Here is a 27,105-nt window from a genome sequence, read left to right as displayed (position 1 = left end):
TTCTGTCATTTAGTAGTTGTAATCTGGCCTCTTTTTAAGTCTTTGTAACAAAACTCAAAAACATGGATATTTTACTGATTTTCGCTTTGTGTGCAGAGGTGTTGTCATGCTGGCATAAAATAAGACTCTCACAAATACTGCTGCAATCCATTTCCTTCACCCCTCCATCTCTAGCTTGTACTAATCTGAACAATGTCTGAAACTCTGTATTACAAACACTTCCTGTGTTTACTTGCCTCTCTATGATTAATTGATTGTATTTCTTAAGTTGTAAGTTGCTTTGGATAAAAGTGTCTGCTGAAAGAACAAATGTAAATGTAAAAAAAAAAGATAAAGAAGGATACTAACAGACAGCTTTCTCCAGATCTTCTTTGGTGAAGATATGAACTTACATGATGTTTAGATGCTGGACAAGTCAAAATCTGAGTAAAATCTCAGCTGCTCACTGTGACTGACCATAAAACCCTACATTTCTTCTTGTTTGATTGATCTCGACTGAATTGAAACACAGAAGAAGAGCATCATGTCAATAATGTTCTTTAATGTCAATATGTACATCACCTGAAAGAAAAATAAAATTTTAAAAATAAGTGAAATAAATACAATATGATACAATTTCCACAATGTCTTTAAAAAGTTGTATGGAATAATTTTTTTCCCCTCCATCTGGAGCAGAGAGATGCGGTTTTGTGGATTCAATCTCATCTACATTCATTCACCTCATTCGATTTTATAAATATAGATCTATTTCTTCACCTTTTGCTCATGTACTTCCCATTCAACAAAAGGCAAAGAGCGGTCCGAGACGGGAACAGACGGAGGGAGAGGAAACGTCTCGCACGAGCAACGACCTGCCAAGCCTCAGTGCAAATGTGCTCAAGGATCCACACAAACATGAAGAATGAGTCTATATACATCGAGCTGAACAAACGCTAACACTGAGTGCTTCTGAGGTAATGCCATGTGGTTCGCAACACTAACGGGACAGGAAGTGGCTTACAAACGGAGAACGCCGAGAAATGTGCAGGTCGCAACCGTACCGCGCGTCAGGAAAAACAAGCCTGTTTTTAGGACCGTTAGGATGTTTTTGCACGCTACCACTGTTGACAAATCAGCAGATTTAATTCTCACTTCATCTGCGTCTAATGCAGTTAATACTTTTAACCTCTGAAGCATTCAAAAGACACGGTTGTGTGTGTTACAACACATTCTGGAGAATTTAGTGAAAACCAATCCTGATATTCATCACTGAACATCTGTGGGGAAAAAGGGCTCGATTGTCACAAAATGTTCTTAAAGGTCCTACAAAGACAGGCTTCCCGCAACTCATGCGGACTTTATGACCTGGACATTTCTTCAGGAGATCCACCGGGCGCGGAGGGCAAGAACATCCGAACGGCTCGCTAACACGTGAAACACTTCAGACGGGATGGAGAGATGGAGCTGGTGTTCTTCACTCTACCAGAGAGAAACAGAAGGGCTTTCGTGCGTTTTCTTCGAATGCGGCGCGCTCCCTGAAGCGTCACGTACGGGAACTGGAGAGGAGGCTGGCGTCGGGCTCTTCACGACATGTCTGTAGACGTCAGCTTCTTCATGTTCCTGCGCTGGGCTAGACTGGAGGCGGCGACGGGCTCGAGGACCGGCTTACACGTCTTGTGGTTGAGCGCCGAGTACGTGGCGGCCATTGCTCCCTACGGGACACACCACACGCTCAAGCAACGCTTCGGCATCTGAGGAGCGGGTATGGATTGAGAAACGTGCCGTACCTTGACCAGATGAGGCGCCTCGTGCCGCGTGAGCTGGAAGTGCGGGTTCTGGTCCCGGCAGGCGATCCACGAGTGTTTCAGTACCTGTTCGGCGGAGTATCGCTGATGAGGGTCCACGTGCAGCATATGAGACAGCAGATCCTGCAAACAACACACACACACACACACACACACACAACCTCTCAAATGATACACTCGCTTCAAAACCCAGTGTGCACAGACACTGACGGGATTTCGCAGCTGCTAAAAAGCCCTCAAATGACCATACAAACACTTAAACTTCATTAAATTTTTTTTTTTAGCTTGAGTTCTCTGAGCTACTGCAAGCAATCCCAATCATCACTATGGACTCTTATATTATGTAAGCCAACAACTGACTGTTCGCTGTGCAACATATATATTTGAAACTAGGAAAAATGTTGAATTGTGATGCGACATGAAGACATCTCAACTCTGCTCTGCTACCTTTGAGGAGTCAGACACCGAATCCCAGTTTCCTCCACTCAGGGAGAATTTCCCACTGCCGATGCGTAACAGAATCTCCTCCGGTGTGTCGTTGGGTCCGTTGGCGAAGGGCGTGTACCTACACAGACAAACAGACGATTCAGCATTCACGTGTGTTTTCATTCATTTAACCATATAAAAAGGCCTTATCAGGTTAGTTCAGAATCCACAGCCAAGTTTCCATGCATTTTTTTTTAATGCAATGCACCCAATCATTTTACCAATAAGGAAACTTTTTTTTTGTTTTGCAGAATGTATTAGAAAACTGTGACAAGGTTTTAGTTGTTCCAGAGCAAAATCGTTATTTTAAAAAGCTGAAAACAGGGTTCGTACAGATACTGTAAAATAAAGTTCCTGGACTTGCAAGGACTTTTAAAGCACTACTTTATTAGAGACCTCAATTATCAAACAATGTCTTATACTTGAAATTGTAAAAAAAAGTAAATAAAAAAAATATACTAATAAAACACATGGTTACTATAGTTTACTATGGTAACCACAAATTAACCATAGTTTGCAGTAAAACTGTAGTTGTACAAACAACATGGTTACTACCATTTTAGTATAGTAGAACTATGGTTAATTTTCTCAACGGATTTGTATGTGTATACTTCTTTCTTCCTTCCGTTCATTTTTATAACTGTACTGCCTTAATGCTTTGATGTTTTCTAGTGTTCAATAAAAAATATGAACCTGCTCTGAAATCATTTCTGAATCAAATGATTTGGAATCCGCACTCCGAAGTTCTGATCTGAATAATGATTCAAACCATCATTTCAGATCAGAACTCAGAGCATGGACCACAAATCATTCAATTTGTGAAATGATTCACGAGCCAGCTCTGAAGTCCCGATCTGAATCAAATGATTCGCAATACACGATCTGATTGCAGCACTTCGAAACAGTGAATCATTTTGCAATGCAATGGTTTAACAAATTCGGAGTTTCGAGTATGTGATATTTAAAATCCTTACAAGTTATGTTGAAATCCAAAAATGAATCAGAGCGGTTCCAGCATAAATGACTCTCTAAATTGATTCAGTTCGTCTATTTCTCTTTTTGCATCTTTAGCCATGAGTACACGAAATTGTCAGTGCTACTACTGGCTTAGCTCACTAGTTTTATGACGTTATCTGAAAAAGGGATGTTTTTTTAAATTATTATTATTTATTGTTGAATTTCACATGAAAAGATTAAAACAATTAAATATTCATTTCACAGATCCCTTAAATAATTCAAGCAGTTTTCAAGTACCTCTTCAGGAATATTGCTATTTTCAAGGGTTTTGCAGGCTTCAAATTTTAAAGTCAAATTCAAGTACTTCAAGCACTTTAAGCACCTGTCAAAACCAGTCAATAACCTGTTTATTTTATGTCTATATTTTTCATGAAACCGGACCGAAAAGACCTCTATAGACCGCACACTGTGCCCGTGACTCTATTTTAATTTTAATTGAATTAATTAAATTGCTGTGGTAAGAACAAGATGCACCTCTCAAATTCATCTGTACTTTTGTTACTTTTTTGGATTTGATGTCAATAACAGAACAGCGCTGATGTCACACTGACCCCGCCAGCATGGTGTAGAGCAGGACTCCCAGACTCCAGATATCACAGGCCGCGTCGTAACCCTGCCGCATCAGCACCTACAGCACGCCAGAAACACGTGAACGAGGGTCAGTCAGTGCACTTCAGTTCAGACACGCTCTGGACATTCAGCGCTGTACATGCGGAGCTGCTGATTCCTCACCTCAGGAGCCACGAAGTTTGCGGTGTAGCAGGGAGTGAGCAGCAGCCCGTTGTCTCCTCTCAGCTGCTTGGCGAAGCCAAAGTCACAGATGCGAATGGAGTCGGGGTTTCCCGAATCGTCCATGTAGAGGATGTTACTGGGCTTCAGGTCTCTGTGCACCACCTGCATGAGGAGCAGAGCCATCACCACAAAAGCATCTGCAAACAGTCCAGTCTGCTGCTCAGTCCAGACTCAAACTGCACTTGACAATAATGCTGGCTTATATTTATCAAGTAGACTGTTAAAACTAAGAAGAGGGTTCGTACAGATACTGTAAAATGAAGTTCCAGGACTTTCAAGGACTTTAAGCACTAAAATGTACTAATAAAAAAAAAAAAAAAAAGATTAATTTTGTATTTGTATTTGTGTATACTTAATGGTTTGATATTTTCAACTGTTCAAAAAAAAAAAAAAAAAAAAAAAAAAGATTAGCGAAATCGCACTAAAGTTCCAATCTAAATCAAATGATTCATGATCCACGCTCTGAAGAAGCTTATCATTTCCGGTCAGGACTCGGATCACGAATCACTTCACCCAGATCAGAACTTCGCGTATTGTGAATCATTTGATTTGAATCATTTAATGTGAAATGATTCACGAACCCATTCCGATCTAAGTCAATCGCTTCGATCGAAGCACTTTGAAAGAGTGAATCATTTTGCAACACAATGGTTTAACTGATTCAGAGTTTCAAAAAACTCTGTTTCACCAATCACTAGGTGCTTTTTAAAATTGTTACAAGTGATGTCGCAATTTGAAAATGAATGGCTCTTTTAATTTGATCTGGTTTTTGCTAGTGAATTGCTTGAAATGAATGATTGAGTCACGAGTTTGAATTAATCGGAGCGGTTCCAGCATAAATGACTCAATTGATTCAGTTTGTTGGCACCTTTATCTGTACTACCACTGGCTTGACCTGTGTAAAACAGTGTGAAAAGGTGTTTACTGACAAAATTAAAAACTTATTTCTTAGATACATTGTGTTTTAATTACTCAAGCACCTCCTTAGAAATATTAATATTTTCAATTTTTAATATTGCCTTGTACAAACCCTGCAAAAAATAGTTAAGACTTTGGCAGCATCTGACACCTCAGGATTTATCAGTTTCCTCTGGAACTCCAAGAGTATTTTTGTCCTCAAACAGTTTTGCACTACAGTATTTAAATGGCTATTTATCTGCATTTTTTGCAATCACTGGCTGTCAAGATCATACGCAATTTTGCCTGGTTTATTGCAAGAATATATGTGTGAGATAATTACATCACTAAACTATCATGTCCTACAGAAATGGGAAGAAGCGCCAGAACGGACACAACCACCCATGATTACATTGCGGAATTAAAACAACATGTTAACAAGTATCACTTTGCAATACTGTTTTTGTAAAAATGTTTTGTGCAGCTGACACCAGACAATTCACACATTCATGGTAACAGTGGCCACGCTGCTCTTCTGTTAAACATAATGTGTATAGAGACTAAGCGTCTGTGTCTCTCACCCCCTGGCAGTGCAGGTAGTCCACAGTTTTGGTGATGGTGTAGAGCACAGCGCTGGCCTCTCGCTCCGAGAAGAACTTCTGCCTGAGGATCTTATCCAACAGCTCGCCGCCCTTCATGAGCTCCGTCACCAGATACACGAAACGGCCCTCGTCATACACCTGACACACACACAATCACAATGAGTCAGACGCACACACGGCTGAATGAGCTGGAGATCAGAGCGGCGTCACTCACGTCCTTCAGTGTGATGATGTTGGGATGTTGGCCGTACCGCATCAGGATCTCGATCTCCTCTGACGGGTCTCGCTTGCTTTTGTCAATGATCTGTTTAACACAAACAGTGAAGACATTACACCAGAGCAATAGTGTTCGTGCATGTTGTAGGACAGACCGATTGAGGCATCAGTAATGGTTGTTTTGAGATGTCGATGTCTTACCTTCACAGCAAACTCCATGGCGGTGACCCTGTGTATGCAGCGCTTGCATATGGAGTACGAACCCACGCCGATGTCCTCCTTCAGCTCGTACACGTCTGAAAACTGAGCCGAGCCTCCGTGCATCTGACACGGCACACGTGTATATTTATAAACAAATAATACACACATAACTAACTAAAAACATAAAGAGATGTTAATGATTTACCTGCACTATGGGGAGAATGTTGACTAGCGGGGCACTTTTGCTTTCCTCCAGAGAGACTGGAGCCACAAAACTGAAGCCTTTGAAGAGCTGGTGAGCGTTTGCACTGGGGGGAATGCCTGGAGAATCTGTCCAACACACACACACACACACACAACATAACTCAAGCCATCACAGCATCTCTAGCAGGAATATCAGAATAGATGGATTCGTCAGCACTCGCTCTCATGTGATCTATCCAGAACATGCTCTCCACTGCACCTTTGGGAGTTTTGGCTGTGAATTCTGGGTCAAAGCAGAAGGTGTCGTCTGGTTTCCCTGCAGCAGGTTTGAATGGAGGCTGAAGTTCTCTTCTGTACAGTTTCTACAGTCACAAACAAACACAAACACAAGTAGGTGAAGCCTGATAAATCAGCCTGAAAGATGGTACTTCTGACAGATTTCTCAATGTAGCAGGGCATTCTGGACTGGATTTTGTTTTTACTGACACTGGAATCAGAGCTGGACGCAAGTTTGCAGTCGACAGAGCTATCATGGGGGATGTGAATGGGTTCATTCTGATTTGATGCTGACTAAATATAATCTGCGACTGAGGCGGGTCGGACTGATGAAGCTCTCTCTGGGAAGGGGTTCTTCACCTCTTCAGGGTCAATGGAACACCGTTTGGACTTTCGGATGTTTCTGGCTGTGACCATTAGTCAAACACAGCATGATCTGGCTCACCGTCTGGACGGCCGCCACACACACACACAGTGATGGAGGACAGGACACTACGCTGAGAGAAGCGTGAAGTGCTGGGATAACGGATACTTACATTCCAGTCGATGGTGGAGAAGAACGCGTGTCGTTTGATCTCCTCCACTCCGTCAGGACCAGCTCCTGGAACAGAGCGGTTATGGTGATTACATCACACTCCGTTTCTATTACAATTCAACAAGCCAAAGCCTAGTGTTTTCGTTCACAGAACATGAAGAGAAACGCCGGTGGACTTACCCAAACGGTTTGATGGATTTCTTTTGAAGAGCATTCGTAAAAGACTTTGTGCTTCCAAACTTAGAAACTGTGGCATTCCCAGCTTTGCTCTGATGTGCAGGAACAAACAGGAGCGGGGGAAAATAAACAAATAAAATATCACAACATTACCAATTTTGTGTGTATAGTCATCATGATCACTAAACAAATTAAAGAGATAGTTCACCCAGACATGAAAATTAGCCTATTATTTACTCACCCTCCAGGCATCCTAGATATATATGACTTCTTTCTTTGATGAATCTATGAATCTAGTCAGAGTTATATTCAAAATTATCCTGGCTCTTTCAAGCTTTATAACGGCAACAGGCGGGTGTTTCTCTTCATCAGTCCAAAACAAGTCCAATAAAGTACATCCGTCCATAATAAAAAGTGCCTCACATGGTTCTGGGGGTGAAAAAGGCCTCCTATAGCAAATCCATATGTTTTTGTAAGAAAAATATCCATGTTTTAAATGTAATAATCACTTTAATCTAACTTGCACCAACTGGTCATACACAGCACGAAAGCCTTTGTCGGGGCGAATGATGTAGGGCGTCGGCATTGCATTACAGGAGCAAAGGAAGCAAAATTTTCTTACTTTAACAAAGGAAAACCAGTCTCCTCTTGGTTTATATCGACTTCCTCTGACATTTTTCTTTACAAATCCTCGTAATTCCTGATAAAGTGTTGTGTTTACCTCTCTCCACAGCACGTTCGCATTAATCACTTGAGCGGCACATGCACAACGCAGTGTTAATTTTGACAGCAAATTTTGATTTAGTCTTAGTCTCTTGACTAAAATGGCATTTAGTTTTAGTCACATTTTATTTCATAAGATTTTAGTCAACGAAATCTACAGTAGATTTAGTCAGCTAAAATCTAATGGGTTCATTTACAGTGTAATGCATTTATTAAGCATTTCACTAAAATGACCAAACTTATTGAATAGGTTTGATATTAAGTTTTACCCTGATGGGCACAGATTTAACACATAACACGCCTTTATATTAAAATTAAATGAAACCACTTCTCATAATAAACAAGAATATGGTCTTCTTTTCAAAGAAATGTCAGTAGTTATATAGACTAATTAAGCATTCTTTATAACAACTCGTTTACCACATTCTTCATTCTTTCAAGCAGACATGTTTAAATAAATACATTTAGATTCATCTTTATTAGGGCTACTAAAGTGATGATGTCAAGAGCAGTAGTGCTTTTTCTGTCTTTTTTTTTGTTGCTTAAATAACATCAATGCCACAGACAATAGCAACTAAATTAGGCTGCTGTCCCTTTAAAACCGGATACACGGATGCAATGTACTGATCTGACAAGTCTGATGGTCACCCAACCGTTTACATTCACTTAAGGCATAACCGAGCGCGTTTACGTGAATACTCCTCAAAACAGACAATTCGGATCTTTCTGTGCATTTTTCCGTAAAAGAGTACTCGTGCGCTGTGTGAGAGGTGCTGCTTCAGTGTCTATAATAAAAAAAAAAACTGACCGAATTGACTTCTTTTGTGTCGTCAAATGTATCCATATGTCTGCTCTTCTCTTACTAACTCTTATTTTTGAACGTTTGATGAGACCTGCAGCAAATGCCATCTTATGTCCCGCCAGCTAGATTAATAGGCTGTTACAGTTCAAATGTGTGCATCTAATCTCCTAACGACGCAGCAGATCCATTCTGAATGAATCTTTTCCCAAATCGTCCTTCCCTAACATTTTTGTCTAATTTTTATTCAGTGATGAAATCGTCACTATATTTTTGCCATAGATTTTGTCATTCAAAATGAGCTTCTGTTTTGTTATTGTCTCATTTTCATCTGTAAAAAATAAACATTGTTGGCAAAAATTATTAAACGAAGTTTAAGACCGGCGTGATGCCAATGTCCTACGTCATCATCTGGAGCTGCTTCCATGTATGACCAGTTGGCGAAAGCTAGTGAAAAAGTGGTTATTACGTTTTAAACATGGATATTTTTCTTACAAAAATGGATGGATTCGCTACAGGAGGCCTTTATTCACTTCCCAGGGCCGTATGAGGCACTTTTTATTATGGACGGATGCAATTTATTAGACTTGTTTTGGACTGATGAAGAGAAACATGCAATGATAAAGCTTAGAAGTGCCAGGAATTATTTGAATGTAACTCCGACTGGATTCACCCGAAAGAAGGAAGTCATATACACCTAGGATGCCTGGAGGGTGAGTAAATAAATAATGGGCTGATTTTCATTTTGGGGTGAACTATCCCTTTAACTGTGATTGGTTGATAACGTGTTTGTCGTTGGATCTTCAGTTTGCCAGCCTTGACAAAACATTTGACCAATCAAGTGTCACACAGACTGGCTTGTTGTAACAGCCACACTTACTTAAGAATCATGTTCATAGTCTCGTTCCTGTCTTTTCCTTGGAACGGTAATGTGCCCGTCAGCATTTCAAACTGGAAAACAAAATCAGTCAATCAATCCATGACTGTCAAACAAGCCAAATCAACCAGACACATTTATTTGGTTAAATTATCAAAGCAATAATCAATGCAAATATTTTTATTCATTAAATTCACTGGGTACGACACACTAAAGAAACATCATACGTCTCAGCACGCGAGACAGTGGAGGTCAACGGTGACCAAAACAGTTAGTAACATTCTTCAAAATATGTCCTTTTGTGTTCCACAGGAGGAAAAAGTCATACAGGTTTAGAACGTCACAAGGGAGAGGAAATCATGACACAAAAATCTTGGTAAAACCAATTATCGGTTATACTCTACTACAGACTACAGCTGCGCTTCAGCTGAGAGTGGATTCCATGCTGACATGCTGCACCTTGTTCCTTGTCTTCACAGAACGGTGTTGCATATACAGCGTCACATTTTCCAAACATGCTCATTACGAGAGAAGCAAAGTCCTTAAGGTCCTACCATTAAGACGCCGAGAGACCACCAGTCAGCGCTCTGCGTGTGACCTCTCCTGTTGACCACCTCAGGGGCCATATACTCCACAGTGCCACAGAACGAGTACGCTTTTCTGTCCTGATCTACCGATTCTTTACTGAGCCCGAAGTCTGGAAAAGGCACAGCAGCACATCTGTCACACTTGCATCACAGAGGTAGATCAGGGGTGTCGAACTCTGCTCCTGGAGTCACTTTCCTGCAGAGTTTATCATCAGGATAACGTGAAAACTACAGGCAGGAGCCGACGGAGCTCCGGCAGCAGAGTTTGACGAACAACCCCATCATGACACAAACACACCATACATGACGCAATCATTTTAAAGCATTGAGGGTGAGACGCTAACAGTAGATGTCATTCATTATAAATTTGCCTGATATCTACATGCACAAGTTCAACAGGCAGGGAACTGATGTGTAGTAAGGGGACAACGGTACGTACCTGTTAACTTGATATGTCCAGCTTCATCAAGCAAAATGCTGAAAATTAAGACCACATTTCTCCAATACAGATACAAAAATACATGAACTAAACAAGAGTCAACAAACAAAATGCAAAACCTCTCGATTACAATCTTGAACATTGGTTCTGTCATGTAAATCCATCCGTATTCAATATAAGATCAAACAGAGAGGGCAGGTGAAAGCCAGAGAGAGACAGAGAGTGAGCGTGGTTTCTACTCTACACACAGAGAGAAGAGAGAGAAGCAGAGAGGTGAAGGGGGATACTTTACTTTTCAGGCTTCAGGTCTCTGTAAACAATGCCTAGGTTGTGTAGATGATCCAATGCAAGGGCCAGCTCTGCAAGGTAGAATTTCACATCCTCCTCTGTAAACATAACCTAGTAAGAACTGGACAGATTTACTCTCTCATCAAAGATCACACACCACATTACAATGCACATCATCATAATGACAGAGACGGAAAGGAGCCAAACATATTTGATTAGGATTGTGACTGGGGGGGATTGGGAAAAAATCTGCAGAGCCCAACACATTACAGCATTAAAGCATAAATCTGTTCAGTCAAATGCATTAAAGCACGTGCATAACTTTGGTGCAAAATTTGGGACGCGTGTCATTTTCTAGTCGTATCACAAATGAAACTTTGGCAGGGGACGTTACGCTTTATCAGACATCTGAACATTATTACAAAACAAGCAACTACTGGAAAATAGCAATACAAGAAAATGATAAGAGCAGCTGTTAGTCTGTTAACATCAAGAGCATAAATCAGAAACGGTTAGAGGAGAACAAGAGATGCTTACCTCTTTGGATAAACGAGTAAATACATCCCCACCCCTGAGAAAATCCAAAATTAAATAGAGTTTCCCTTCTGTCTGAAAGGCTGTGAGAGAGAGGGGGGAAAAAACACCATGAGAAACAAACACATAAAGCAAGTACATGAACAAAATCACTTTTAAACTGTTCCTTCAAGTCTGTTCACTGTACTGAAGTACTTCACATTGTTTTTTTTAACTACACATGATGTATCCACTACAACTAGATTTTCTGCCAGCCATATTTCAGAGTCACATTTACAAAGTCACTGAGCTTAAGTGATGTTCAAAACTTCTGTGCAAAGAAAACAGTCTGTAATGTGCAGATTTCAGCAAAATGTGCTCAAATGATCATTGGACAGAGCTGCACACAGGGCTCACCAAACCAGGCTCTGTGTCTGAATTACAATGGCACAAAATTAACAAAAAGAATATAATAGTTTGAAATAGAAAGTGATGCTGTATTCTAGTGTTGTCACGATACCAACATTTTGACTTTGTTATGATACCTGACTAAACTATCACAATACTGCTACTGAACTGATACTGCGAAAAAAACATAGAACAACAGGAAAAGTGATTGAATAATAGATGATCCAAATGGAGATCACAGTTATTTTATCTGTTAAAACAAAGCATGTCATCCCCTCTTAAAAAAATAAAAATAAATAAAATAATAATAATCACGTGGCAGTGCCACTACACAGGATTATAGTGAACATCCACCGAGTCTACAGGCATGTGGAGATCTGTGCTATATTGGTAAGTTCGCTTGAAAGATAAATCAAATCTTATTTCATAATATAGTAATTTTATTTCACAACAATTTATATCATGACAGTCATTTTTTGTTATTTTATCTTTGTTATTAATAAGAACCTAGATGCAAGTAACAAACTAAAGGACAACTACAATAAAACAAAGACACACATGAATTAAAGAGGACCCTGTGAAATCTGTTTTATTTTTTCCTAAATTCCATTTGAATTTTTTTTAGACTATTTTAATGGTTAACATTAAAATATATTTATCAAAAAGCATGTCTAATTAATTGAAAGCAATTTATTAAAAGTTTAACCCTATGAGGCCCTATGAAATATGAACTGATTATTTTTCTCAAATTCAGTTTTGTTTGTGAATCTCTGTTTTCCATTCACTTTCTGGATTAGAATTTAATCTTTTCATTACATTTTAATAATCAAAAGCATGTCTAATGAATTTATAAAGGATAATGAGATTTGATATAGAATTAACTTATTATTAGCCATTATTTCTTTTTTTTCTTCATCGTTTTAATAATATTTTTATTAGCAGTGGTAGTAGTACTACTACTATCTTTACATTAATTAATATATTACTATATTTCTGACCGTCAGGTTAAACCAAACTTTTATTTTGACAGGTTGCTGTGAAGATCTTTAGTGTCTTCATTATATGACCACAGTTTTCCGCAAAAGAAACGGTAAGTTCAAGAGATCAAGAGATCTGGAAAATGCTCTTCTCTTTACACTTCAGAATGGCTTATCCCAAATTCATGGATTTCTAGCACCAGAATCAGACAATACCAACAAATGCAGTAAGTTTTCTTTGCTAATTGTCTGTAAGAATGCTACATCTTGTCAAACAACCCTATAACTATCACTCGGGTGGTTTCTCCAGGAGTCTTACCATAGTGCAACTTCACAATGAAAGGATGATTGACCTCCACCAGAATATCTCTCTCCATCTTAGTGCGAACTCTGTCCCTCACTGCAACAAAACACACACAAATGAAGAATAAACATGAGCATATCATCACAGAAATGTGTTGACATCGAATGAACACGCTCACTAACCTTTTAAAGATGCTTTTTTGAGCACCTTCATTGCATAAAGCTGACCGGCATCCGGACCCATCAACTTCCGCACCAAAAACACCTGAGGACAGGACAGATCACAGATCGCAGATCGCCTTCCGGTTTACGTGGACAAACGACAGCAAACACACAAATTCTCTAATATCAACATACATGAGAACAGAATACGATGGGTCTTGTTCACACAGCTTTTTTGAGAAATGTCAAATGCGAGACAGAGTGAAATTGTGAGGCACTTTGTCAACGTTCGGTTCAACTGTCTCAGAATCTAGATGCAAAGAAGCTTGGCACCTTTCTTTGGAATAAAAAGAAAAATGGTATGTTTAATATTTCTTTTGACTGTTGCATCCCACAGGCAGTTGACAGAGGATGGATACTAGTAAACCGTAAACTGGCATGCGGGACCTGGGCCAACAATCAACTCCTTGCGAAGACCCTCTCGCCCTTTCCATGAACAGTGACAATACCGTTTCAAACAGCCCATCATACAGAGCTGTGCAATATTAATAACCCTGCACATGATCAGCCACTCTATATTAATGTTGATATCATGCTGATGTTCTGAAAAGATTTTTTTGTTTTGTTTTGTTTTTAGATGTACTATAATTAAAATCAAAACACAAACTACAACAAAACCATATTTATTTAGCACAGTTTGCAGCACTGCAAAAACACAATCAATTTGCTAAAGGCACAGATAAAATACTGAGAGCTTAAAAAAAGAAAATAACACTTTGATTTCTGTGATTTTTGCTTATTAAAAATAAGACATAATTTAAAACTTCAGAACTGAGGTTGAGAAAAAATATGAATTAAACGTAAAAATACCACTTTTATTTACTTTTTTTTTCAGATGTTTTTTTGGTTTGTTCAGATCAGAGGTTGCGCATTCTGACGGACAGGGTCGTAAAAATTCCGTCATTATTATTACCCACCATTTCAATTTTCATATTTGAATTACAATAACACATTTAATTGCTTTTATTTTTGTTCACATTTTCATTTTTAATCATGAACCTACAGGCTGACAGCGCAGTGTTTAAAAACAACAAACAGACTAGGACTGGATTCATTTAGAAAATAAATAAACAGATAAAATAATTGATTTCTTGATTTTAATAGATTCTCATTTTAATGAACCAACATCAATTCTTAAATCACAATCGATCTTTTAGTCTTTCAAATTCTGTCCATTTCATTAGGAAATTCAAGCAATAAACACTGTTTTTGTGCTCTTTAATGTGTCGTGACAGATCGTTGTAGCTTCTGTGTACTGCCTGTGTGTAACCAAACACACAGGAAAACATTCCTGACAGTTTCGTTTTTGTTCTGTGTCCCGTGCTCTGCTGCCAGACTGGAGCGCACTCGCCACCAACTGGACAGCTACAATTTACAATAGATCACCCTCAGTGTACTCTGTCAAAATGACGGACGGCCTTCAGATTTTTCCGTCACTGATAAAAAAAATTCTGTCAACGACGGACAATTTTTGGTTAATGCGACTTCTGTTTCATATATGTGTGCATTCTCAGTCATAGCGAAGCCATAAGGAAACAGAAATCAACACTGTTAATGTCTAACAGTTATTATGCTTCTATGCAGGGCCCTATGAAATCCGTTTTATTTTTTATCCTAATACTGAAATATTGAAATATTATCCTAAATATTGAAACTGTGGTTTATGAGAATGTATCTGCGAGGGGAACTGACTGTTTACATTGTGTTTTCTTTTCATTTGCCCATGTATGATGTGTTCACAAACACAGAGCTGCTTTGTTTACAGCAGTAAGCATACAAACGTAATATCACGCTTCCCGTATTCCATAAGCGCCACCTGCTGGATAAGACTGAGTTTGCATTCTTTCAGTCTGTCTGCTGTTTTTTTTCCTAAAGCATCTTTTCATTTTTAATAAAATATTAATAACAATTAAAAAAAAACAAAAAAAAAAAAAAAAAAAAACTGAACAAACAAATAATGTTTGGACTTTAGTTAGGCTGATAGGTTTAGGTGAGGTATTGAAATTGGAATCGAGAACTGTACGATTTTATTTGGTATGTAAAGTTTTGGTGTCATATAAGCTTATTTATTAAAATAAAAAATAACATGAGTCAAAAACAATCATAACAGCAACCATTTACATTTTTTTCGTGGTAGGGCCAGTGAAAACTTTGACCGGGCAAGTAAAAATTTGAACCACCAAAGTAGAAAAAATCCTTAACGTTGAGCCCTGGTTGTGTATTTAAAATGTTCTGGTTATCAAATAAAGGCATAAAAAATTAATTTCATTTATTGAAAATTAAGCAAACTCTTTTTTTGGCAAACAAAGGGGAATTTACTATTAAAATTAAAACATGGAAGAAATGTTGTGTGATTATACCCTAAAAAATAATGTTTGTTTCATTTTAGTAGTTGTAATAGTAGTAATATATTTCTGGCACAATGTTCAAGTTCTTCAAGTTAAACCGGACGTTTATTTTGACGGGATGCCGTGTCTACTTTTACATTTCCGTGTGTGTATGATATGATGCTAGTTTTCCTAAAGTGGAATGGTCAAATGCTCATGCAGTGACTCTCAGCAGATATTGTTGATGTATTTATGTCCTCATTTAGTGAGACGACAGACGCTGAAATCACGGCGAGCGTCACGCGCGCTTCAGTGTGTGTAGTAAACAAAACCGCTCGTCTGCTCCATTCAGTAAAACAGAGACACACAGAACATGCAGGATTCACATTTAAATGGTATATTTGCGGTGTAATATTTACAGATACTAGTCCATATTGCGGTTTGATTTAAGTGTAATGACCTAACGTTACTTTTGATTAATTAATTCAAACTTTGGCAAATTCCGTGACATTCCGCGTTATTCAGTAAATTCTGTTTTTATGACTGGAGTCCGCGATTCCGTGCGTGTTGTCCACATCGCGGAAATCATAGGGCCCTAGCTATGTTAGATAGTTTTTCAGTCATTCTGAAGTTATATGCAAATGAGCACTTTCACATTAAGAACTGCTGCAAACACTGCATTTACAAAATGAATCCAAAACCATGAATTTCATGCACCGCCGCAGTCCTGCTGTTAACATGTATGAAGTGAAAGAATCACAGACCTTCCCGAAGGAGCCTTGTCCCAAAACCTTAAGCAGCTCAAACTGGCTGGGATCGGCTTTCTCACAGCCCTCCTTCACATGATGAGTGATGGGAATCTCTTTATAAGCGCCCTCGTCCTGCACACACAAACACACACACACGTCATGACAAGTGTCTGGAGGACAGTTTTTAAAGTGCAAAAAAAAAAATAACCCTTCATTTCAAGTGTGTGATGCTGCATGATTCTGCTGACGGACACCCAGTGTGTGTGCACTTCTTAAACCTTACAAGTAATTCATACTGGTTACGATGAACTTTAATCAGCTTAACATTCAAAACATATTTTAAACATGGTTTAGTATGTTCTGTTTTTCAGGCTGGTCTCTACCATTACTCTCCCTGGGCGACTGGCATATACATTTTTCCTTTAGGTTGCATCTACATTAATCCAGACACATTTGAAAACAGCATTTTTATTCTAAAACACTAGCATTTTCAAACATTTTAAATAAAAGCTCAGCGAGACAATACCGGCTGAACAGACATCATAAAGTTCTCACTCTATTCTTTCATCAGGATATATATATATTTTTTTTTTTTTTTGCAAAATCTCACACCATGTAAGTTTCCAAATACTTTTTGGGGCCTCTGTATACATCACAAGTCAACATGCACACCACTGCTGCAAAAAAGTCATTTATTTTACATAAATTAAAATAATTTTAAAATGAATCAATTTGAAAAACAAATAACTCTAGTAGTCATTTTTCACTAACTAAAAATATAGACAGTCAGAGTTTCAGACTAACAAATGAAAGCAGTTGATTTGGAGAAAACACTTACTAATTGCACTGAATGTGTTTTAGAGAAATTTATCCTGACAAGAAACTTTAATTTCCAGTTTGCAGAAACATTTCCAAAAAAACCCCAATATTCCGTCTTACCGCTGTCTACGTTTTGATATATCAAATTGTGAACATTATATCATATAATAAAATTTGAGATAACCATCTCGTCCCACCTCTACATATAAACTTTTATTTCACTTACAGTTTATGCCCGGCTGGTCAAATGGTTCAGCTTTTCCTTTCCCTGCCAAAATTTTCACTAGACCACATTTAGCTGTTGTTACATTTTTAACTCTTTTAACCTATAACTTTCTATTCTAATGTACACAGTTGCTACAACACTAACATTTTAGATACCTGTGACATTTCACAATAAAAAATACTACAGATATGATACTATGTAATCCAATATAAACATAAAAACACTGCATAGTTTTCACTGTATTCATGAGATATAGTTTAATTCTTGTTGCAGCTACAAAAGTCATTTAGGAGAAGCCGTGAGCGATTTTCTTTTTGTCTTTTGTTGTTGGATTAACATTAATGTCAAATACAGTAGCAGGAATATTAAGCTGCTGTCACTTTAAGACCCAATTTATCAAACCAACATAATGATACACATCTGATTTCCTTTGCAACTGGTTACGTTCAGTTACATAAACTCTGTTTATGTGAATACTCACGACGACAGGGATTTTCACATAACTTTGTTCGCACAAGAAGTTGTGACAGAGAGGAGACTCTTTGTTTCTTCTTGCACTTGAACGGCTTAAAATCACTTGAGGGTTTGAAATGCCAATACTTTCAAACACCTGCAGATTCTAAACATTTGTGATGATGATGGTCATTAAAAAAGCCACACGTTGAAACACTGATCTCCAGTCAGAGAGAGACTGACAGATACTCACACAGTGTGTGTAGGACTCCTCCTCCATCGGCTCATCCATCATCTGATGCCCATTCACCTGAAACACACAGATCACACACAGCACATCAGGATCCTCAAAGTATATAAGTGTGAGACGTCACTAGCTCCTACTAACGATTATTTATTCAATGGAATTTTTTTTTCCTCGATTAGTCAATTACGCTTTATGATTAGTTGATTAAACAATCTAATAAACTAACTTTTGCCATTACATTTTTATTCATATTTTCTGAAAAGTCTTGATTTAAAAAAAAAAAAAAAAATCCCAACACACACAGAAACTTCAATCAATCAATCAATCAATCAATCAATAAATAAACAGTGACAGGAATTAAGTGAATTTATCAGTAATACAAATGTCAATGAGTCCAACATAAATTCAGACCAACATGGCTAATGCTGATTATAAATATATTCAAACATTCTTACAGTTAAAAAACAAAAAAAACAAAATCTGTCTTATAATATTTTAGGCACTGCAGTAATTTATTAGACACGGCTGTAAATAAAGACAATAAGCTGGGAGGCGTTATTATTAAACATAACTTTAACTAACATAGGGCCCTATGATTTCCGTGGAGGGAATCATGCAATCCAGTCATAAAAACAGAATTTACTGAATAACGCAGAATGTTACGGAATTTGTCAAAGTTTGAATGAATTAATCAAAAGTAATGTTAGGTCATTACACTTAAATCAAACTGCAATATGGACTAGTATCTGTAAATATTACACCGCAAATATACCATTTAAATGTGAATCCTGCATGTTCTGCGTGTCTCTGTTTTAATGAATGGAGCAGGCAAAATATATTACTACTATTACTACTAAAATGAAACAAACATTATTTTTTAGGGTATAATCACACAATATTTCTTCCATGTTTTCATTTTAATAGTAAAAAAAGTTTTCAATAATTTAAAGATAAATGAAATGAATGTTGTATGCCTTCATTTGATAACCAGAACATTTTAAATACACAACACAGAATTTCTGAGGCTATTTTAAGAATGAATTTGAATAACTTAAGTATGCATTCACATAATTAGACACGCTAAAACATTAAACAAGGCCCTAAACGTAATTTTTATTAAACCTTTATTAAATTGATGTGAAATTGTATAAGTCTCATGATTTTAATTAATTAGACATGATCTTTAATTAATTTAATTTACCATTAAAAAGGGGTTGAAAAAAAAAAAAAAAAAAAAAACGGAATCCAGACAAATTAAATGGAAAAACAGAATTTGGAAGAAAAAAAAAAAAAACAGAATTTGGGAAAAAATAACAGATTTCATGGGGCCCTACTAACAACAACAAATAAAAAGTTTTATGTCAAATGGTGTTCTTGATGTTGTCAAAATAAAGTCCCCATGATATTTATAAAAATATATATATATATAAAAAAAAAAAAAAACACTTATTAACCAAAAAACTAATGGCTAATGCCATTATTTAAAAAGGCTTGGTGAAATACTGACTTGACCACTAATACTAATGATATAGTTATTTTTGTTGGAAATCAAGTTTTTACAGTACCAAATGTTTAATTTTACAATTCTTGATACATAAAACTTTCTCAAGATTACTGGAAACAAGTAAACAGTCTGCAATCAAATAAAAATAAACAAAACAATGGCAAGCAATAGGACAAATGAATACAAGAGAACAAAGACATAAATTAAGAGTGCTTTATGTTTTTAGGCTGGTCTCTCTACCATTACTCTTCCTGAGCAATAGAAACGCAACTGGCCTATACATCGTTCCTTTAGGTTGCATCTACATTAATCCAGACATGTTTAAAAACAGCGTTTTTATTCTAAAACACTCTGTCCACACTAGCATTTTCAAACATTTTAAATAAAAGCTCAGCAAGACAATACAGACTGAACAGACATAATAAAGTTCACACTCTATTCTTCCATCAGGATCTTTTTTTTTCTGCAAAATCTCACACTCAATCAGCATTATGTCTGATCTAAACACAACCGCAATTTAACAATTTAGACACTTTGGTTAGCATTTTCAAATAGCTTTGTTTTCCTTGACAAAATCAGAAGGCTAAAATCCATCTTCAAACAAAAATATATTAGTGTGGACAAGTTTACTTGAATGATTTTTAAATCTCAAATAAACTTTTATCTAGGGATACACATTATTTTTGGAAAGTCATTGGAATCGGCTGATAAAAGCTTAAAATGTAAACATCAGCATCGGCCCGATATGAAAAACTATGTACTCGTGTTTCTGAATAAATAAAGCATTTATGTCAGCACAAGCCTGGAAGCGAAAGTCTACATGAATAAAAGTCACAAACTTGACATTTGTAAATTACATTTTTATTAATTAATGTGGAACTTTGTTTTCTTTTTTTAACATGAAAACTTAAAATCTGAAAGCTGAATAATAAGCTTTCCATTGATGTATGGTTTGTTAGGATAAAACAATATTTGGCTGAGATACATCTATTTGAAAATCTGGAATCTGACGGTGCAAAATAAATAAATAAATAAACTATTGAGAAATTCACCTTTAAAGTTGTCCAAATTAAGCACTTAGCAATGCATATTACTAATCAAAAATTAAGTTGTGATATATTTCTGGTAGGAAATTTACTAAATATCTTCATGGAACATGATCTTTACTTAATATCCTAATGATTTTTGACATAAAAAAAAAAAAAAACCCATACAATGTATTTTCTGGTTAAGGTGTAGTCACAAATGGTAGTTCTTGAGACTCAATTAAGTGTTATAATGTAATGTTTTGCAGAGACCCCCGAAACAAAACACTTGGCAGAGTCTTCTGCTTGTTTTTGAGGCTGAATAACTCTAAAAAAGAACTCTATCAAAAAATATATATATCTCACATTATGGCTTAGTGTAATTATCACATCGCAAATGCTGTGAATGAATGAACCATATGCAATGCATGTTTCACAGTCAAGCATGTCACTGTGTTCATTTACTCGTGCACAGCTCATGATAGCAGTGTTTTCAGTGTCTCACAGTGACTCTGTTCTCCACACAAACTCCATCTCTGCATCTGCTCTCAGTTTGGCTCACTTATAACGTGCCTGTGGGAACACAATGTGTGCCACCCATGTCACCACAGATTTGTGATGAGAAGTGTTTATAAACCTGAAGAGCTCCCGGTGTATTCGGCCAAAACAAAAACTTGATGGTTTAATATTTTTAAAAAAAGTGAATAAACTGACAACATACACACTGACTTTTTAGATCACTGCCATGACTATACTATATCTGGATAAACTCTAAATAGTTACTGTACCATGCTGAACAGTGATGAAGTTGAAATGCAACTGGAAATGTGATCGTGGAAAAGCGCTTTAAGGTATCAGCACGAGACGTTAGTACCATGATGGTCGACCAGTAGTCAGAATGAGAAAAGAATCAAATGCTTTCCAGCACACACACACACAGAATAAGAGAATAAACACAGTAAAGCAGTGTTTCACAACTGCTATGAATAATAAAAAAAGAAATCCTACGTACGGATAATTCATTGCGATATCATCCTCAGTGAGGAAGAGCAACACTAAAACCACTGCACTCAATACTGACAGCACTTACACACCTCCAGCAGCCCTACCAGCTCACCCGATGTACCCCAGTGTACTCACACCCTTGTCACCCAAGATGTTCATCAGTCGTAAAGCATTTTTACATTTCAGGATTTCTTCCTTTCCATACAGTGGAGTTCCATGGTGCTCACGAGTTTGAACTTCCAAAATGTTTAAAATGTGGCTTCAAAGGCTCTAAACGATCCCAGCCGAGGAAGAAGGGTCTTATCTAGCAAAACCATCGGTTATTTTCTATAATAAAAAAGCCTGTAAGAAGAACTGTGCATTTCAGTTCATGACAGTTAGGGTATGTCTGTTTTACCTTTTTTTGTTAAGGGTGTTTGATCTTCTTTGCATGTTCAATTCGTAAACACTGGGTCGGTGCTTCTGCAGTGATGTAGGATGATTTTGAAGTTGAAGAAGACGGGAGTTTTTTCGACATGCTCTAACTGTGATTGAGTACACATGTGCATGGCAGAGCTAGACAAAATGAGCATTTCAGGTTAAAAAGTATTTATTATATATATATATATATATTTTTTTTTTAAGAAAACAACCAATTGTTTTGCTACATAAGACCCTTCTTTTCTCGGCTGGGATTGTTTAGAGCCATCTGAATCTGCATTTAAACTACATTTTGGATGTTCAAACTCACGGGCACCATATCAGTCCACTATATGTAGAAAATTCCTGAAATGATTTCCAAAAAAAAAAAAAAAAAAAAAGTTTTTGTTTTTTTTCAGACCGAAGAAAGAAAGACATGAACATCTTGGATGACAAGGGGGTGATACATTATATACATTTTTGTTCTGGAAGCGAACCTCTCCTTTAAAATAAAGAACTATTTGCGACCCTGGACCACAAAACCAGTCTACCAAAAATACACTGTATGGGTCAAAATTATTGATTTTTCTTTTATGGCAAAAATCATTAGGATATTAATTAAAGATCATGTTCCATAAAGATATTTTGTAAAATTCCTACTGTAAATGTATGAAAATGTAATTGTTGATTAGTCATATACATTGTTAAGAACTCTATTTGAAGAACTTTAAAGGTGATTTTCTCAATATTTAGATTTTTTTGCACCCTCAGATTCCAGATTTTAAAATAGTTTATATCTCGACCAAATATTGTCCTGTCCTAACAAACCACACATCAGTGGAAAGCTTATATATTCAGCTTTCACATGATGTATAATTCTCAATTTAGAAAAAATGACACTTATGACTGGTTTTGTGATCTGGGTCACATTTCATAAAAGCAGCTCTGGACATTTTAACCATTCACAAAAATAGAAAGTTAAGCACAGGAACACTTTTCTCCACAAAACAACTGCTGAATACAAACTGATTTTTAGTTTGTTGGAGATTTGACAACAGTTTGAAGCTGTAGTGTTGATATGTTTTGAGTGCAGATTGACAGATCGATCAGTGTGACAGCAGACATGAATCGATGGCGTTTATAGTTTACACTGACATTCGCTGTGTGCGCGCGTGCGCGTCAGTCATGACTCATAAGGTGAATCCGATCAACAAGCGCAGGCTAATCATCATCATCATCATCATCATCATCATCATCAACAACTCATCACACTCACTCGCTCGTGTTTCACACACATCACACACACGACGTCACTGGCGGCAGCCTCGTTCGCGTTAGTGTTATGCAGGATTCAGCATCATTATTATCATCACATGCTAACAGCTCGAGCTAACGCTGGCGTCACGCGAGTCTCCACACTGCGCGCGCGCACCCGCGCCACAGGGACACAGGCTCGCTCACATCACCGAAAACGCACAAAGCTGTCGTTAACGTCAGCGATAATCGATAGCGGCCGGTGACCGCGGTCATATATGTGACATACCTCACCGCTGACGCTCTGCACCTCCATTTTGCGCGAGGACTCCTGCGCGGGGCCGAAGGATATCATGTGGTTGAACTAGAGGCTTATCCCGCGAGGCATTTCTGCGTCGTGTGTGACCGATAAATGCGCGTTAAAATCAGGTGACGCGGGCGATTGGCCGGACCATAGAACCGCGCGGGCCGCTCCGCTCGCCGATCCGCACAAATATGGCTGTCTCTGTCCGCGCCAGCTGAAGACGCCAGCGCTGACGTCACCGTGACGCAACCCGACGGAGGATTTCCCCATCAGAGGGAGCGCGATCCCTTTAAACCACATCCCGAGCACTGCTGCACTCGGACACGAACAAACAAAGCACGGGACAGAGCTGAACGCACGATTACAGGGTCAGTTCACCCACAGTGGGAAAAATACAACAGGGACCAAAAACTGGTTGGTTACACACATTCTTCAAAACATTTTCACAAGAAAGAAACTCATAGAGTTCACTTCAGGGTGAGCAAATGATGACAGAATCTTCATTTTTGGATGAACTATCCCTTTCTGTAAGATGCTACTGCATGCACATCAGACACATTGCGTTTTATCATATAATACTCCAAATGTGGTGGAGTATTATATGGTAAAACACAATTTCAGGAGTAATCAGTTAAGATTTGAATCTTAAAAATGCCAAGATGAGGCTCCAACGTTCCTGTGACTCTACCAGGGATAAGCGGTTTGGAGGATGGTTGGATCTACATTCAGCTTTTCAGCTGTGTCCGTGAACATGCACAAGCGTCAAATCTGCCATATGTGACTCACCATTTAGCCTAGGCCAGTGAGCTGTCATGCCTATCAATTACTGCTTTGAAATTATTTTTTAATAGTTTATTTTTAATTATATACACAAACATGTTTTACATTATGTTTTCTCATTAGTAATGTAGTAACATAAAATTAAAATCTGTAAATTATAGTGATTAAACTTGGCCTTCTGTCTCTTCAAAATACAGAGCGCATGACGTTAACAAAGCAAAGAACATGATGGATGGAAACAGGGACTTGTCGGGTCACCAAAAGCGTAAATGCCAAACAGTAGTAAGAATGAAAAATTACCTTACAAACAGGGTATTTCAAAATCAGAATAAACAGAATATTGGTGGTGATGATTTCAGACCAGAAAAGACTACAGGCAAGTAGATGTGGCCAGAATATGAACGCAACACACGCAGAGTCTCACTCAAGTGTGTATTCTTTATAACAGTTTTCTATGGGAGGAAACGATTATTCAGCACATTGCACTCATAGTCCAGGTTCACCTGCTTGGCTGGATGTAGTTTATATTTTTAATAATCTGAACACTATGAAAATACCCACAAAAGAATATTTAAATCTATTTTTCTGTCAGTTGATAACATATCAAGTAGACATTATACATTGTAGCTTTAGAAAGAAATATTTTATTTAATTCAACATAAATTGTATTACACAAACATTCAGGCTGCAATGGCTTAAACGTAAACTATGGAACATAAAAGAAGATAATTTGAGGAATATCTCAGTATTTTTTGCTCATACAGTGAAAGTCACTGGTAACCAACACTGCTTTGTTACCAACAGTCTTCAAAATACCTTCTTTTATATTCCACAAAAGAAAGGTTTGAAACAATATGAGGGTGAATAAATGATGACAGAATTAAATATTTGGGGGTGAACTATCCCCTTTAGTGTTTTTATTTTATTTTTTTTTTAATGAAATGTTACTCTAAATAAGAAACTACATTTACCAGCAGGTGGTGCTAAATGTCTATACGCCTTCCACAGAATATATAAATACACAGAAATATATTTTAAACCACTTAATAATTGCTATTGGGATGTGAAAAGACTTTCAACTAGCATAACAAAAAATGTTTCTAAAGACAATCACCTATTGTCAATCATCCTAGATGTATATGACGTCCTTCTTTCAGACGAATCCAATCGGAGTTATATTAAAAATATCCAGGCATTTTCAAGCTCTGTCATGGCAATAGGTGGGTGTTGTCCTACATCATCTGCCCGTGTACAACAGTTTGCGCAAGCTAGATTAAAGTTATTATTATGTTTTAGATACAGATATTTTTCTTACAAAAATGTATCGATTCACTCAGGAGGCCTTTACTCACCATATGTGTACAGTATCTCACAAAAGTGAGTACATCCTTCACGTTTCAGCAATCATTTTAGTATCTTCTTAAGGAACAATACTACAGAAATGAAACTTGGATATATTTTAGAGTAGTCAATGTGCAGCTTGTATAGCAGTGTATATTTACTGTCCCCTAAAAATAACTCAACATACAGCCATTATTGTCAAAACAGCTGCCAACAAAAGTGAGTGTACATCCTAAAGCTGGCCTCACACTACAGGATTTTTAGCCCGATTTTGCCCTGATTTTGCCCTCCCGAGAATCGTAGCAAAAATCTTGTGGGGCACCTCGATCGGTCCCGATGTTCGGCACGGATCATCTGGTAATGTGAGACGTTCACAGATCGAATCTTGCACCTCCCGATCTGCTCTCACACAAATCGGGGCCGCCCCGATCATATCAAACATGTTTGATATCCAGAATTTTAAATCGAGATGATCACAGTTTTGATAAGTATTTTCACAACAGCCAATGAACAACCGCAAAACAGCTGCTGTATGGTCCATTGGACTGTGGAGATGGAGGAAACTGCTTCTTATGTTTTTGTAGTAACACTGTCTGTATAATATGTTGACAACATACCACAACCGCATGGAGCAAGAAAATCAATGCTCCATGCGGCCCGAGTCCGACCCGAGCCCATCTTTTTTCCCCTTATCTTAAAACGGCTTATACTACTGTTTAAGCAATTAAAATAGTTCAGTTTTGTATGTATGGCAAAGTGATTATATTTCATTTCGTTTTTTTATTAAGTTAATTTAGAAAAACGTTTGGAGCATTTTTTTTGTTCGTTAAATATAAGTTTTTTTTTTTTTAATTAACGACCAAGCAGTCAGCAGCAGACAGTGAGTTGATCATAGACTGTTTAATCAGTTTTGCTTTCTCAAATCACGACCTGCCTAAAGTAAAATCTATAGATATAAAACAGTTAAAGCATATAACAGTTAACTAACATTTATATTTTTATTTTTTATTGTATATATATATATATATATATATTTTTTTTTTTTTTTATTATAAACTACAACAAAACTTATACACTTATGACAAGACATCCAAATAAACAAAATGAATAAAAAAACATTTGTAAACATTGAAAGTGAAAATGACGATCTGTTGCGTAAGATCACGTGAGGCGCTCCCTCTGTCATGATAATCTTAATAATATCCTGTAGTGTGTGATGCACTACAGTTTTCAAATCTTGTAGTGTGTGCATGTTTAAGATTTCAGGGAAGATAAGCTGCAAAGATTCTCCTTATGTGTGCACTGCAACCAGATTTCATAATCGGTTAGGATTTTAAAAATCCTGTAGT

The 27,105-nt window shown here is 37.4% G+C and overlaps 1 protein-coding gene across 2 annotated transcripts; it reads right to left on the bottom strand.

The window, feature by feature from the left end:
• Positions 1-521: 521 nt before the first annotated feature.
• On the bottom strand, positions 522-23,875 carry rps6kal (ribosomal protein S6 kinase a, like). 2 transcript variants are annotated; one of them, XM_051128068.1, is made up of 22 exons: positions 23,621-23,873; positions 18,151-18,207; positions 16,415-16,531; positions 13,285-13,366; positions 13,118-13,198; positions 11,438-11,517; positions 10,905-11,011; positions 10,613-10,650; positions 10,141-10,283; positions 9,590-9,660; positions 7,191-7,279; positions 7,012-7,076; positions 6,459-6,561; positions 6,201-6,325; positions 5,996-6,118; positions 5,793-5,882; positions 5,558-5,716; positions 4,020-4,181; positions 3,839-3,915; positions 2,232-2,349; positions 1,767-1,907; positions 522-1,691 (listed from the first exon to the last, which is right to left on the bottom strand). In XM_051128068.1, the coding sequence occupies exons 1-22, from the start codon at positions 23,684-23,686 to the stop codon at positions 1,563-1,565; spliced, it is 2,223 nt and encodes a 740-aa protein (XP_050984025.1). In that variant the 5' UTR covers positions 23,687-23,873; the 3' UTR covers positions 522-1,562. The 2 variants fall into 2 exon arrangements, 1 of the variants encoding a protein (XP_050984025.1); XR_007829091.1 differs by lacking the exons at positions 522-1,691; positions 1,767-1,907 and having other exon boundaries at positions 3,762-3,915; positions 23,621-23,875.
• Positions 23,876-27,105: the final 3,230 nt, after the last annotated feature.

The sequence above is a fragment of the Labeo rohita genome, chromosome 14, assembly GCF_022985175.1.
Source record: "Labeo rohita strain BAU-BD-2019 chromosome 14, IGBB_LRoh.1.0, whole genome shotgun sequence".
NCBI classification, from domain to species: domain Eukaryota; kingdom Metazoa; phylum Chordata; class Actinopteri; order Cypriniformes; family Cyprinidae; genus Labeo; species Labeo rohita.
The sequence above is the reverse complement of the archived record's forward strand: the minus strand, read 5'-3'. Positions and strand labels throughout refer to the sequence as shown.

What these genes read in the sequence shown, in the direction of transcription:
- rps6kal (XM_051128068.1), bottom strand. Translation starts at nt 23,686, where the DNA reads ATGATATCCTTCGGCCCCGCGCAGGAGTCCTCGCGCAAAATGGAGGTG. An exon ending in GGTCTCTCGGCGTCTTAATG is followed by an intron (nt 9,661 to 10,140) that starts GTAGGACCTTAA and finishes TTTGTTTTCCAG; the next exon opens with TTTGAAATGCTGACGGGCAC. An exon ending in CCATGGAGTTTGCTGTGAAG is followed by an intron (nt 5,883 to 5,995) that starts GTAAGACATCGA and finishes TGTGTTAAACAG; the next exon opens with ATCATTGACAAAAGCAAGCG.